General features: G+C 37.2%; 3 protein-coding genes across 3 annotated transcripts in view; 2 read left to right on the forward strand and 1 right to left on the reverse strand.

The window, feature by feature from the left end:
• LOC134851170 (serine/threonine-protein phosphatase 2B catalytic subunit gamma isoform-like) overlaps positions 1-9,486 on the forward strand; it is a 12,224-nt gene extending 2,738 nt beyond the window's left edge. The window contains exons 4-8 of the mRNA XM_063867175.1: positions 1,239-1,264; positions 7,418-7,518; positions 8,212-8,439; positions 8,971-9,096; positions 9,322-9,486. Coding sequence (XP_063723245.1) covers positions 1,239-1,264; positions 7,418-7,518; positions 8,212-8,439; positions 8,971-9,096; positions 9,322-9,486 — 646 coding nt within the window. The remainder of the gene's footprint in view (positions 1-1,238; positions 1,265-7,417; positions 7,519-8,211; positions 8,440-8,970; positions 9,097-9,321) is intronic.
• LOC134839461 (uncharacterized) overlaps positions 1-15,762 on the forward strand; it is a 595,847-nt gene that overhangs the window by 324,192 nt on the left and 255,893 nt on the right. The gene's annotated exons all lie outside the window — the stretch shown is intronic.
• Positions 1-15,762, reverse strand: part of LOC134839386 (cilia- and flagella-associated protein 221-like) — a 475,835-nt gene that overhangs the window by 54,991 nt on the left and 405,082 nt on the right. The window lies entirely within an intron of this gene.

Below are 15,762 nucleotides of genomic sequence, written 5' to 3' on the forward strand. Positions count from 1 at the left end.
GTTATCAAAAATATTGGTGGATGAGTTTTGATCGCAAGCGGTGTCGGAGATTTGCTGAATACGGCCGGTAGATCTGAACAAACTATTTCATCCGATAACAGACAAATATGACAAATCGAAGCATGGGTTTAAAAATGATCTCATGTAGCCAGTTGTTTGCATTCGACAGGTAATGACTCTAATTGAGAGACCTGCAGAAATTTTCTGCAGTCACATGTACAAATGGGTCAATTATGTTATTCTCCTAGGTTCTAAAAATGATTCTAAATATCTCAGCATGTAAACGGTCAACACGTGCTCAACTTTTAATTTTGTGAACGAATTATATTTTTTCCAAGTTAAGGCCAGTAGAAATTGTAAAGCACAAAAAATTGAACGCTCACCTCTAAACGCTCATTCAGAACGTAGACTAGGCCATCTGATGAACTTTTCCCGCTAATTTCCCCGTTTGGCCTATGACACAGAAGTTCTCAAAGATGAAGATCAATTGACCCGACATTTTCCTTTCAGGGAATCAGCAGTAACACCTCATATCACTACATCAGCAGTCGCCGCTCAAGTTATGAAAGCATAATGAACGGATGTCGAACTCAGAATATTGGCTACACGATTGCTAACGAACACGGGCTGTTTGCTTGTCAAATTCACCTACCGAAAGACCGTAGTGCTCTCACTCAACAACAACAATTTCGAAAAGCTCTTTATCAGAGCGTACTCGGTATCATCCTTCAGACGAGTAGCAGGGAGCGCAGCTTAAATTTTAACTTTGAAACAGAAGCATCTTTATTGAGGCTAATGTTGCTTTCCTAAGGACTGCAACAGTACAAAAAACATCGAATGAGCTATCACTGATTACGAGCAGTTCAATTTCGTTCACTGGAAAATCAAAAGAACAATAGTGGATCGGTAATTGACCTAAAATTGGCGAAGTTGTGAGTCAATCAATGAATCTGCAGTACAACTCGCTTAGCTGTGGTTCAATCCACTAATGGCATGTCATTGAGTAAAAACCGTGCTCGCACGGTGTACGGAGTTACAAGACCTACTGGTTCAAACACGAATGACACAAACTAGTATCAAGAGTATACGAGTACTTGATTTACTCCTCTGCTCACAATCAATCTGTCGGTGACGTGGTCTCAATTGAAACGGAAAACATGCGATGCGAGTTTCGGAAGGTTTGAATCAGTAATTGTTTTTAGTTTTTAATAGCACTGATTTTGGTAAGTTGAATTTAGTTTCAACGACAAACTTGGACCAACTGGTTTGTTTGTTTGCAAATGCTGGAATCGATTTGTCAAAATACGTCGTTAGTTTTGATATCAATGCTCAAAGTTCATCTGACGAACGGCGATACGCTATATGTGTTTTTAAAGGGGTTCGAACTGATCACATTCGTACATTTCAAGCGGCTGCTTGGGGACAGATTATGACAAAAAGAAGCCGTTCATTAGCATTTTCATTTTAACATCAAAACATCTAAATTCTTAACATATCTCAGGATTTTTTGAGCCCATGCCGTTTTTTTTGTTCTTGACATATTTGAGCAGACACTGATAAGTTGTTCGGCCTCCGCCTAGATGCGGAGCTAATCATTGAAATCAAACGCTGTTGACTGTTTCCAGCATCTCCTAATTGACTGGAAAGACTGGGACAGTTGCATGTTTAGAAGCTCTTTTGAGCTGGCGATTGAGGACTGATGTGGTCTTCAAGTCGTATTGATATTCTGGTGATTTGAAAATGGCGAAAAAAGCTAATATACACGACGCAAAATTGACTATGCATTCTGAGTTGTTCATGTTCAACAGAAGAAACTTTGGTAGCTTTCCAGGATGATGGCATACAATTTTTTTTATTGGCAAAGTTTCTCTCCAGTGTTCTAAACCCACCTTCATACAAAATACTACTGTTTCCGAAATTCGGAGTTGAGTTTCTCGTCTTGCTTCAAACAAGCGTTTTTAGGCAGGTCATTTTGATATCTTTACTTAGGGTCTTCGAGTCAACAGCAGTCTTAAATTGAACAAACTATTCAGAACACTACAAAAGCTTCAAAACTTTCAGATCACTGCAACCGTCACATGGGGACAACTTAATTTCCTCCCTGGAGGGGGACCTCCTTGGCTTAGGGTCAAAATTTTCGCCAAACTTTTTTCGGTGACTCGCTTGATGTTTTGTCAGCGGTTGGCGAGGTTTGTGCGTGATCAGGTTATTTTTTCAAACGGCAGTCGATATCTGAGAGGGATTCAAGCTGAAGCAGCCTGCAAGTTGATATTTTTAACCGGCGGTAGAGGTTCAACCAGTTGTTGAGCTGGCAACTGAGGTTTAACTCAACTCCAACCTCCGTCTCTTCCTGTTTGAAATTCTTGAAGTTCCATTGCCAGGTTTGGCCTGCTCCAAAGCCCCCGACTTTTGAAGAGTCCTCCAGGTATTCAAACTCTTCGATAGTAGTTTTGGCGATTTTTTTCGAAACTTTTTGTGAAAAACGGCTAGTTCTAGTTGAAGCTTTATCGGTTAATGCTGAATGGCTTGTGTTCTTAAACAAAGTTCGAAATTTTTCTGACATTCAGTTTCCTCTGTGTTATAACTCTGCAAAATTGCTTTTTTTGACGTTAAACGCAGCCAATGTATGATCTTTAAATGCCCTGAAATTAGTTCTTTAATTGAAAGGGTTCAATGAGTGTCGAGACTAATCCTTAAATGCCTTGAAATAATTTTACTTAGGCGTACAAGTTTAATGTGTCGGGGTGCATCTTTGGCCGTACCTTTAGACTATTGCTTTATTAGATCTATCACGTTGTCAATTTATGCACTGTTAAGGCCAACAAAGTAAGTCTTGAATTGAATTAGGCAGCGTTTTTGGCAAGCATGAACATGGATTCAAATTCAAAATTTTTCCCTATGTTTTTTCCTTACATTTTTTCAACAAAAACTTTTTCAAAAAATTATTTCGAAGAAGTCTGTCTTTCAAGCGTTTATTTTTCAAGATCACGCTTTTAGTCAAAGTCTATCAAGTTACAAAAACGAATCTTTAAAAAACCAAAAAGAGGTTTGAAGAAAGTTGGATTTTGTTATAAGTTTATTCAAGTTGCTGTCTCATTCTGAGCAAGACTATCAATGCATTACCATTGATCAAAATGACAAAAAAACTAGTGAACTGGGTAATCTTATTCAAAAACACTATGCTTTGTAGTTTCCTACGAACTTAATTTGCTTCTTGACTATTGTAATTGGGACTTCCTGTTTTATTCTGATTAACATTTTCTAATGTTTGGTTTCGACTTAAAAATGTCTTGGTAATTTTAGAAAACTTGGAGAAACAACGGCACAATAATAATAAGTTTAGACTTAAGTTTTTATTTAGACTGCTGAGACGTTTTAGATTTCTTAGATTGAATTAGATTTTTTAGATTTTTTACAGATTTTATTAGGCTGGGTAATTTTAATCTAATGAACTTCTTCTCTGTCGTAGGCTTTTCTTTTTGAATTTGATTGCTTGGTGATTTTGAATCAAAAAGTCTTGTTAGATCAAACCTTCATCAATATCAGGTGCAGGGTGACGTTAGACATAAACAATGACTGCTAAGCTGTTCATTGTCACTCAAATTTGCCACCGATTTTTTTGTTGTTAGATCGTTATCAGTATTCTATCGATTGTCATTTAGGAAGTTAATGATTATATCGTGCCACGTTAAGATTTTTTCTGTACTAGCCGTTCGAGGATTTAAAGACATACACCTAGAAGAGTCAACTGCTGATGTAGTTGAAGTTTCCCTTCTAGTTAACGAATCAAATACCAGGATTCGAGACGAATAGCTGTTTAAACACCGTTTTAGAACCTGATGGTGTTTACGCTCAACCGGTCGCCTTCATTGTCTTGTCCTCTTAATTTTTTGGTCACCATCTTCATCTAAAGTATCATCATCCGTCTTTTGGTTGTATGCTCGCCGTCGTTAAACCTTGCTTTTCCGGCTTTAAGCTTTGATAAATTCTCCATGAAGTCGAAAGTAAATAAAAATGCATCCCTTGACGATAAAGAAAGGCAAAGTGCGCAAGTCTCATGATGTCGCATCATCTGTGTTACAAAATTCAGCATTTTTTTAATGTGAACTTGAGTATTTTGGTCACTTCAAGACGTTTCCAAAGGAGCTAAGAGAAGCAGTGGGGTTTTCCATTTAAATGCACAACCGCACGAGCCGTCCATGTCGAAACCGCATTTTCTGTGGATGGCAGTTCGTGCGTCATGGGTTTTGAAAGGTTAATTGCCCACCGTCAGATTACTGGTCGGAATTTCGTCAGTCTACTGGTCAGATAAGGGCACAAACTTCGTCAGCGCCAATAAGGAACTGCTGGCCTGCATTGAAAAGCTTGGAATCAGCAGGAATCAGCAGGCTTCAAGCCACTTAGCACACAAACGCTTAAATTGGAATCAAAATCAATTACCTTGTGCAACACATCAAGCTGGCTCATGGAAGTGTCTGGTAAAGTCGTCGCTGTGCGTTCTTCGTCACCAATTTTCCGCGTTGTTTTTTTTAAATTCTGGTTTCTTGTCAGATTCTGGCTTCTCGCAACTCCAGCAAAAACTTTCTCATCGTTGCTTGTTAGGGAGCAGTCATATGTTGAACCAAACAAATGCAAAACTTTAATGGGAACCTAATCTCATTTCACTGCTTTTATTTAAAAAAATTTGAAATCCTAGCAATTTTTCTGTTAGAGTAGAGTCATGAAGACATTAAAAAAACTTTCGAGGTTAAGCTGAAAATATGGGAGAGATAGCAAAACTTTGTGTAACATATACAAGACCATGGACGAGAGGCCATGAATGTTTTGTCTGAGCTTCTTTGTGTAGCTTCAGTGTAACTGGCTGTTTTGATTGGCCTCTAAGGACCGCAGAAATTTTCGGCGCAAAATTATAAAGTTTAAAACAGGCATAACTTTTAAATTTTTGAAAACCCATTTGCACTTGTTATCCCGGGTTAGATTAAGATTATGATGATTTAACTACAAGGGAAAAATCAAGCGTTTCAGCTGCGAAATTCTTTACAGGTAACCGCTGCTGCGGCCCTGCTTAAAATGTACATGCTTTTTTTTTACATGTATACAACATACTTACTCATTTTAAGATTAATTTAATTACTAACACACAAAAACTTGATGAAACTGCTTATACAGAAAAACTCAACCAAGAATCATGCAAAAAACTATACAGCTTATTAAGGCTTGAGCTTAAAAAACCTAAGACAGAACTTGCAAGATAATATTGGACCTGAACCGCGCATTTCAAAAAGAAACAAATATATTGCATCAGTGTTATCTTTAAGATAAAGAGAATACATGTTTGAGAATTTGAAAAAAAATAGCATTTAAAGAAATTTTTTGCTTTTACCACTGCATCATTCGTGGTCTCGTTCTTAAGTCGGGAAAAGTTTTGGCTGTATAAGCTTCAGTGATACGTTGAATCTTCCGAGTATCCAAATTAGATGTTTTTTGTGGGCTTTTTCCTCGATTTTGTATTGAAATAAAATGCAAGTATTTGAAGCATGATTAAATTTGTGTTTGAAAGAAATAACTAAAAAAAATTCCTCATGTCGAGCCTTATGCAATCAATCCCTATGATTTTATTTGCTTTGAATAGCAGTTGTAGAATTTCACAAGTATAGAATTTGATAAAAGACTCTATTTCTAAATAGCAAACCCTTGAAATTAGTTAATTTACCGGAATTAAATGGTTTTGATATTCTTTGCTCGAGAATGGGCCTTCTTGGCTTAAAATTTTGCAAAAAACTAAGGTTGAAATGTTAGCTCCACTCAAAAAAATTTTGTGCCGCCCAAAACAATTTTTACGCCTCTGCTTAATATTATCTGTTTTTGTTCCGACGTTGGAAGAAAGTGACAGAATATTTGCGCTCGGGATAGTTTTTTTCTCCAGACAAATTTCGACTTTTTAACTAGCCATTATGCTGGAACTTTTTTATATCATGTGAAAAATAATTTTTTCTTGAGCGCAAGTTTGAAACATATTTCACCTGTGATGATTTTATGCGAAGTTATGGGGTTTAAAATTTGTTGTTTTTCCTTAATTTAGGATAATAAACGCGAGATATATTCCTCGCTCTTATCGCGTAGGCGGAAATTTAATCCGTCTTAGAAATTGTTCCAGGTTGGTTGAAGCAGGCTAATTGACATAATTGATTTGTTACTAGGAATTCAGAATTTGTTCATTACTGAACTTACATATGAACAATTCAAAGCAAGAGCTCAAATTCTTATCTAGAGCAATGCAGAATTTAAAGGTCAGGACGTAACCATTGTCAGTGGAAGCCACGAACAAATCTCAAAACATTTGTTAACTAAATCGGCTGATGTCACATTTTAATCTTTTGGAAACACAATGCCGATTAAGTTCAATATTTGGAGTCATTGCGTTGAGAGTGTATGGAAACTCAACACACAGCATATCACCATTTTAGGTCAATCCCAAACACTGATTTTGGAAGCTTAACGCCAAATAAATTCAAGATTGGTAGTATTTGGCTTGCGAGTGTTTGAAATCGCCGAATAAGGTCAGTATTTGGGATTGCATCAGTATTTGGGTTCGCAGTTTAGATCGAATTAGGTCAGTATTTGGGATGAGTAGGTCAGTATTTGGGATCGAAGTTCAGTAGGTCAGTATTTGGGGTCGAAGTTCAGTGGGTCAGTATTTGGGTTCGAAGTTCAGATCAAATTAGGTCAGTATTTGGGATGAGTAGGTCAGTATCTGGGATCGAAGTTCAGTAGGTCAATATATGGGATAGAAGTTGAGATTGAAGTCGACAGGATTTGAGATCGAAATTGGGTTGGCAGGAATTGAGACCAAACGTTTGGTATTTCAACTCGTAGTTGATCAATGTAGTAATTGAGATTGATTTTTCGTTGACCCGTAGTTAAAAGAAACGCTATAAACCTAAACTCTATACTACACATATACATATATGTAAACGGAATCCGCAAACAAAATGCGGATTCCACTAACAATATTCGGATTTCACTTACACGTTGCGGATTCCGCTTACAGTTGCGGAATCCGCAACAGCTCAATTTAACTATTCAAATGTCTTATTATTTGTTTGTGGATTCCACAAACTGTTCTGGATTACGCAATTACGGTTGCGGATTCCGCAAAATCGCCTATTTTTGGAGCGAATTTGAGCGGTACAGTGTTTTAGGTTTTTTTTGTGGAATCCAAAACAGCGAAGAAGATCAAAGAGAAGTAACAAAGTTGCGGATTCCGCGACAAATCTGATTGTGGTCTGTTGCGGAATCCGCTTACAATGCAATATAAATCAAGTGGAGCAAAATTTTCTCGAAATTAGTTTTCATCATAAGAAGTTTGAATCATCCTATTAGATGATCTCCCTTCTTGTAGTTTTGCTTTTCTTAGGTGACGCCATGACTGACATGCTGTGGTCTGACCCCACCAAGAACTATGGTAACGAGAGTTCAAATGAGCAGTACACCTACAACACTTCTCGACAGGGATGTTCAACAGATCTAATTTACTTTTTTACTCTCCTTATTTCTCAAAATCCATCGTGAACGCTAGGGTTAACAATTGATGCTTTTTACGTATATCAGCAGTGGTGGATTTGGGAAGGGGGGTTTGGCTTAGGACGCCTTTTCTTCAGGGATTCGATCCTCTACCGAGCCAAAGGGTCTTACCTTTGAAACTCTACTAAAACATCCATTTTTGGCGGATTTTGGCCTAAGATTTTTTCTAAGGGCGCCTTTGGCACCAATATTTAATAATTGAGTGGTAGAAAAAACGCAATTTTGGGGTCAAATAAGTGTCTAAAACTGCTTTTTGGCCTGTTTTTTCAATAGGGTTTTCATAGCAATTTGATAAGAGCTGAGAAAATCAATTTGATCGATCTAAAAAAATGTTTTGCGTTGAAAATGTAAAAAAAAATGATCTAAAATTTGTTTTGCATTGCCCAAGATACGGTAATGTTTCTTTTACGTTTTATTACCGTTTTTGTTAAATCTCGGGTTATGATAGGTCCACTGATTCAATTTGAGCCATACGTCAGTCTGCGACCATTCCATTTTGTAAAATCCGGAATCGGAATTGCAAATTTTCTGGACTTGAAGCCGCGAAAGCGGATAAAGTCCTTAATTATACTAATAATTTTTTATTGTCATTTTGAAGTTGACCATCTGTTGAATGTGGAACAGATATCGTACTTCTACACGTACAACGCAGTCTGTGACTTCCTCAAGTTCAATGACCTCATATCGGTGATCAGGGGTCACGAGGCACAGGATGCAGGATACAGGATGTACAAGACAGGCAAGACCTCAAAGTTCCCCTCTCTGATCACTATCTTCTCAGCACCCAACTACTGCGAGACGTACGGCAACAAGGCGGTCGTGCTATGCTACGAAAGAGGCAACCTCAATTTGAAGGTCTGAGCAATGATGTCATGTAAAAACTGATGCGAAGGTTCAAATTTCAGCTTTTAGGACTGTAATTAATAGTCTTCTAGAGAATCGACCATTTTTTCTAAATAATTTTGGAGTAATTTGTTTTTGCAATGAAAATTCTATCTGAAAGTATGTTTTTGAGAAACAATTTTTAAGCTTATCTCTAGTCTTGGTGGATTATTTTAGCTTATTTGTGGCTGCGGATTTTTCTGTTTGGCACCTGAGATAAAGCAAGACATGAAAAAGTAAAGTATCAGGAAAAAAAACAAAAATAAGTTTTAAAAAATTATACAAAAATTAAACCTAACGTAAAATATTTTTATTACTGATCATCAAGGCTTTCCAACAAACCTGATCATCAAACCAGAACAATTTAAATAAAACTTTGAATACAGTTACGGTGTACCGTGTCTGAAATTACTCTATGAGTATAACCAATAGGTCATAACTCAAATATGGGGCTTCGATTCTAATTAGGTTTGAATGCTATCCTTAGATTTTGTTTTTGTGTAGACCTTTCTGAGCCAGCCCCACCCCTATTGGCTGCCCAACTTCCAGAACGGACTGGTGTGGTCTCTCCCATTTGCAGCCAAACTCATCACACATCTCCTGCTGGCATTGTGCCAAGTGTGCACTGAAGTAAGTGTAGTATTACATACAAGATTAACTAAGAAGACAATAAATTATTATTTTTTAAATCATCAAATTTGTTTTAAAAGATTCAGAAAAACTCTAAGAAAGATAGGCCGATCGCAAAACGAGTTAAACGGAGCGACATATAATTTAACCAGAAAATATTAATTCATGCTTCAAAACAAAAAGTCACACTAACAATTAACCATTTAATAAGCAACCATGTTAAAGGAAGAGTTGTCGCGAGCGAGTGAGATAGACGACACCCTGCTGAACAAGATGAAGGCGGTGAGCAAGATGGCTGACTACTATGACCACGTGGCAGACGACAACGATCTCGCTGTCAAAATGAAGGGCAAGTACAAGAGGACTCTTTGTGTATGTATTGATGAATGACTCAACATGAACAGATCGGATTTTCCCGGGTCGAGATCCGCGACTTAAGAAAACACCGGCGCGATCCAAGTTTGGCACTTCAAGACCGACTTAATCGAAAGTTGTCATTTCAAGACCAGCGCAACTGCTGAAAACCTCCGCGACCGGCGCGCTCAAAAAAACCGTCGCGACTGGCGCAAGTTTCTGGACCTGTGCGACTGCTGCAATGGGCGCGACGAAAAAAAACCCAAATTATTTTTTGAATTGCGCCGCCAATCTTTTCTTGAATCTCGCCAAAAAGGTCTTTTCCTAGGTCCGGCTGCCGATGTCTCCTCTTAAGTCGCAACGCCAGATTTTCAAAACATTATGACGCCAAGCTCGGTTTTATAACTAAGCACATGTTTGTGCTTTCACGTGTCTGGATTCACTGACACATCTTTTGCGTGTTTTGAGACTTTTGTCAATGGATTCCACAATCAAATAATCCCCACACAAAATGCCGACAAGTTATTTTTTGTCAATGGATTCGGCAGACAAACGTGTTTTGGCCGTTGAAGTGGATTCCATTAAATGTCGTTGGATTCTACTGTTTGTCAGTGGATTCCGCAGCCAATTTTTCTTTCTGTCACTAGATTTCTCGAATACTTTCTTAACTGTTTAAACGTGTATCCGCGCGGACCCATTTTTTCCTCACCTGATTTATATCTTGTGTAACAAACTTCTTACCTTGACCCGCCGCCACTCTTTTCTCAAGTCGCGCCGCCAAAGTTTTTCTTTAAGTCATACAGCCAAGTTTTTCTTGAATTGCGCCGCCGGTATTGGCTTGAGTCGCGGCACCAGTAAAATGGTGGTAGACTTAGAAAAACCGTGGCGACGCGACACAAGAAAAAACTGGCGGTGCAATTTAAGAAAGTATTGACGGCTCGGCTCAATAAAAACCTAGTGGTGTAGCTTAAAACAAGACCGGTGGCACGAATTGCGAAAAAACTGATGGCGGGCTTGGTAAAAAACTGACAGCGTGACTTAAGAAAAGAGCGTCAGTGCGACTAAGCAAAATAAAACTTTGAGCCCGAAAAAAAAAAACAAGCGCCGCGAGTTAATAAGAAGACAGGCGTCGCAACTTAGAAAAAACTGGCTTCGGAACATAAAAAAGACTGGTGCGACTTAAGAAAAGACTGGTGGCGCGACCTAAAAATAAACTGGTGGCGGCCCGAACTAGAAAAAACTGACGGCACGACCAATTAAAAACTGTCAGGGCGAATTAATAAAATACTGGCGGTGCGAGTTAGAAAATGGCTGGCTTCGCAACTCAAGAAAGAACTACTAAAAAAAACTGACTAGTGGTCCTATACAAACTGTCGACGGGACTTAAGAAAAATTGTGATTTAAAAAAATCACTTGTTGAGTACAAAAGTTTTGTACTTTAAAGAAACAAATACCTGTATCTTTTGCCTTTTCTTTGTTTTATTCTCTATGGAATTTCAATCAACTTTGCCCGTTATTTTTCTCGGACAGATGTCTAAGATGAAGTGTAGCTTTTATTTGCGACATTTTAACAACTTTCGCGTGACATAACAGGAGATGGACGGCGCTACTTAGTAAAACACTGGCGGCGCAGTTTAAGAAAAAATTGGCGCCGCGACTTTAGAAAAGACTGGCCTCGCAACTTAAGTAAAGACTGGCGCCGCGACTTAATCAAATACTTAAATACTGGCTATGCGACTTAAGAAAACATTGGTGGCGCAATTTAAGAAAATACTAACGGCGTGACCTAAGAAAACACTGGTGGCGTGACTTAAGCAAAGACTGACGGCGCGGCTTAAAGAAGACTGGCGGTGCGACCTAAAATGACTTTATGGTGCGAATTTAACCCGCCCGCGTCGTACAGTCTTTTCTAGGTCGCAACGACCGTCTTTTCCGAAGCCCCGCTTTCATTCTTAAAACCTTTAAAATTCAATCTGCAAGATCATCGGAGTTTACAGGGCTTCAAGAAGAGAATCGGCTACTGTTTTAATCTTAATGGAGCCCAACTGATTATTGGAGCTTTATGGTTTATTGCTACCTGTATTTTAAGGTCTGAGTGACAATGAGCAGTTGAGGAAGGATATTTTGACGGGGGAGGAGAAGAGTAAAGAGGCGAGGGTGGTGCAGGCGGGACGGAGACTCTCCTTCCGAGAGGCTCAGAAGCTGGACTCGGAGAACGAACAGATGCCCACCAACGATACTTGTGAGTACAGATTAATTTGGGCGTCAACAACTACCGTTAAAAGAGTTAAACACACCAAAAAATTTTTGCAATGAAACAGAAGTAGCCGGTTACAGTCGAAAAGCACAGGATGCTCCAACCACAATAACAAAAAACAAATAAAAACAATTGGCGTCGCTTTCTTCCAATGGTGTCGTTTTATATTCGAGTCGTAATTTTTTTGTCTCTTATATAGGTCGTGATGATTTTATCCCGTTTTTTTTTCAGGGAGATTTTTTTTGGCAACAATCATCTTTATTTTTTGCAGTTTGACTTTTGATTTCTTTTGAAGTTCACTTTTCCCTTGTTAAAAGTGAAAATCATAAATGACTTCTAGTTTCAAAATTGGACTTCAATTTTGACTTCGAAAAGGGAATAAGAGGAAGAAAAAATACCTATTGATCCAGTTTTCTCTGAAACTCAAAGAAAACTTGACATATAATTTTCTCCAAAAATCGAAAATTGAAATTGATAAAAAATGTTTATACTTTTCTAACCATCGGTTTTCGTTTTTGCAGCCTCTGTTTCTTCTGCGAATAGTTCGGCGGCAGGCTCTGTCGCGGGATCAACCGCCACGGGAGGCACTAAGAAGAAACGAAAGCGGAACAAAAACAAAAGCAAGAAGTCGTCTCCGCAAAGTAGCAAATGAAACAAAACCACTTCAGCTAATCTTAATGTAGTTTCAAACTCAGTCCTGAGCTCACACAAAGAGGAAAAAACTTGATTAAAAAACCCAGCGTGACAAATTCTAGTAAAAAAAATTACTGATTGATTGAATGGCCCAATCATTTATTTTGATTTCATAAAAAAGTTCAAAAAATTTCTTAAACCCACTTCGCTAAATTAGGACTTAATTAAAAGAAGATCAAATAAAACAATTATTGCAACAAGAGTCGTTTTGAACTTAAACATTTTGTAGGTAGTCGAGTCAACGCTTTTGTCGGAGTCTTTCTTTTCAGCAAAAGTGTTCGATATGTATCCCCATTTAAAGATTTGTGAGAAACATCAGAAATTCGCTACCGAAACAAAACCGGCTTTGAAAATCAGATTAAGACGATTTATCCGAAAGAAAGCTGACGAAAGAAAGCACCATCATACGAGCTGTTCAAGTTTTTACGGAGAACCGCTGTTGCACCCCTATTTAAGATCTACATGCGATTTTTTTGGCCTGGATAAAATTTTTTCATCATCATGCATCAATCACGGATCACAGTGAGCCCAGAGCCTCCGACCTTTCAATTGAGAAGCCGCGTTTCTCCCCAATTTTGTTCAAAGCAATTTATGACGGAAACAAACCCGACTTACACTGTTGTCGCGTTTGTACAGGGACCAATCATAACAATTAGCTGAGAATAAGACTTTGTGACCGTTATGCTTCCCATCAAAAAAACTTTCAATCCTTAGATATTGTCTAGGCACTTCAGAAAACGAGAACAATACTTTTCAAATGATTTGAAACTGCTTTGACTGCCATGAACGGAAAGCAAAAGGCGACAAAATTGAGTTGTACCACGAAAAAGCTGTTACAACAGTGCATTAGGCTGCCTCAAATATCATTTGTTTAAGAAATTTGATATAATTAAAACACAAAAAAGCAATTTGTTTCCGAAATCTCCCCATCCCACACACACAACATACACGCCCGCACCCAATACAAGTCACAAGGGGATACGGTTACCCTAAAATAACATAATACTTGGATTGATTAGCGTGCCTCAACTTAATTTAAATGTAAAAAGAGAAAAAAATCGATTGTTTCACAGTTATAACTGTACTTTTATCAAAATTATATTTTAGATGTTTAAACTGGGGCTAGGTCTTTTACCAGACCGACTCATTACCAGACCAAACTAAATTTTGCTTACAAACCGTGAAAAAAATGTCTTTAACCAGACTAAAAAGCTTCATTGCATTTGTCAATCAAATTTCTTTATCGAGTCTGGTAAAAGGTCCATGTTATAACTTTTCGCGTAAAAGGTCGGTCAGGTAAAAGGTTGGTCCCCGTTTGAACTATTTATAATCCATTATAATGATAAAATTTTTGTGACATTATAATAAATTATAATCATTTATAATTGATTATAATTTTTCTGAAAATATTTTATAATCTCTTATATTCTTTTACAATTTCTTGTAATCTAATATAATCTATTGAACAAAAGTTTTACCACGAAACAAAAGTTCATAGAGATCCCATCATATTAGTTGAGAGAATCCCGCATCCCGCGGTAGGTGAATTATAATTCTTCTATAAATCATGAAACTAAAGCTGTGTGCAGATAATTTGGTGATGACAAAAACTTTAAATATGCATCATGAAACAACTATAAACAAGAAGAAATGAAAAAATAAAACCATTATAAATATGAATTGATTCGAAAACTGTTAAAACATTTTTCCACACTTTCACATAAGCCAGCATTTAGGAAAAGGATAAAATATAAGCCATTCATGTGCAATGTTGAAGACACAAGGGGCACACAAAAGGAATTATAAACAATCATAATCGTTTATAAGGGATTAAATCTGCAAAAGTAATGATTTAAAAATCGTATAAAATTAATCGATGAAATCGATTATAATATATTGTAATTGAAAAATTTTCATTTCAAAAAGAGAGATTATCATCAATTATAAATTGATTAAAATCAATTTTTTCTCAATTTTTGTAAGAATGTTACTAAAATCAAATTATAATCGGTTATTAGCGCTTGAAACCGGATTCGGGTACAGTGCTGATTGAAATTATCCAGACACAACACACAAAACTTGAAATAATGCGCAAAAAGTGTTTATTTGTTTATAGATGGAAAAATTGGTGTTTTACATTGAAAATCAACTTTTTATCTATCAAATATTAAAATACTTTTCAGAATTTTGTGGAGATTATACCCTTCAGAACTTTTTTGTGCTACTAAGAGGCTCACTTTCATATAGTTTTGTCAGTGATTGACTCCGTAGTTTTATATTTCGTAGCAAGCCTCGCCTTCAGCAATTTCCACCTAAAGTCAACTCAATTTGGAAAAAAAATGCATTTGAAATTTCAAGTATTAAACCATTTTTTCTGGATAATTTAAATCAGAATTCACAGAAACGAAATAAATTGCGCAATACTACTCCCAAAACGGCCGAATAAGCAATTTTCAAACCCCAATTTACGAACGAGACTGCTCTTACAGAGAGAAAAGAGCTTTCAATCTTCCAACTGCCCATACACAGACCTCGAATAGCTTTAGTATATAAAATATTGACAAAGTTTGAGTGTCAAAACATGAGTTGTGTACATAAATAACAGAACTGCTCGTATCAGGGCAAAATACTGAAAGTTCCGATAGCCCTTTAAAAGGTGTGCACATTCGGCTGACCCCATTCAAAACAAGAGATCGGTCCCTCGAGCGACCAGAGTTTTGTAAAAAGGGTCTGAATAAAAGAAACCACCTCGAGCATATTTTCCTTATTTTCTTCCAAATTCGGAACAAAAAGAGCAATTAGTTTGTCTTGACTCAATTTCAATTGATATCTAATGCGAGATTTTTGCCACACTGAGTTATGTCTTAGGTTTAACTCATTGAGTAATTTCAGATATGGTACACAGTCTGCTCGTCACGCTATCTTATTTTCGGCCGGATAGATTCGTGAAACTTCTTAGTCTAATACCGATCCTAATCTCAGTCTTATATCTACTAGTCTCAGGGTGTTTAACTAGTTTCTGCTAGGCTCAATAGATCTAGAGTATACTGGCTTATTGCGATTGCTAGAAGGTCTCTTGGAGAGGTAACTAATTTCTAAGATAAATTCAAATCTCTCTGGTGCTGAAATTACAAGTAATTTCAGCACTTACAAATAAGTGGGTTGTTAGTTAGATGGATCATGATTGGTTGATATTAAATATTTTATGGTGATAAAATATCTAATTTATAACCAATAATAAAATGTAGTTTAGATCTGGTTCCACCCATCCGGGGTTTACAGAGTTTTGAATCTTTTATCTTCTATCTGTGATGAAGGATGGATGATGATCGTTGGTATTTGGCGAGCATCATTTCTTGTTT

Source organism: Symsagittifera roscoffensis, chromosome 1 (assembly GCF_963678635.1).
Source record: "Symsagittifera roscoffensis chromosome 1, txSymRosc1.1, whole genome shotgun sequence".
NCBI lineage: Eukaryota > Metazoa > Xenacoelomorpha > Acoela > Convolutidae > Symsagittifera > Symsagittifera roscoffensis.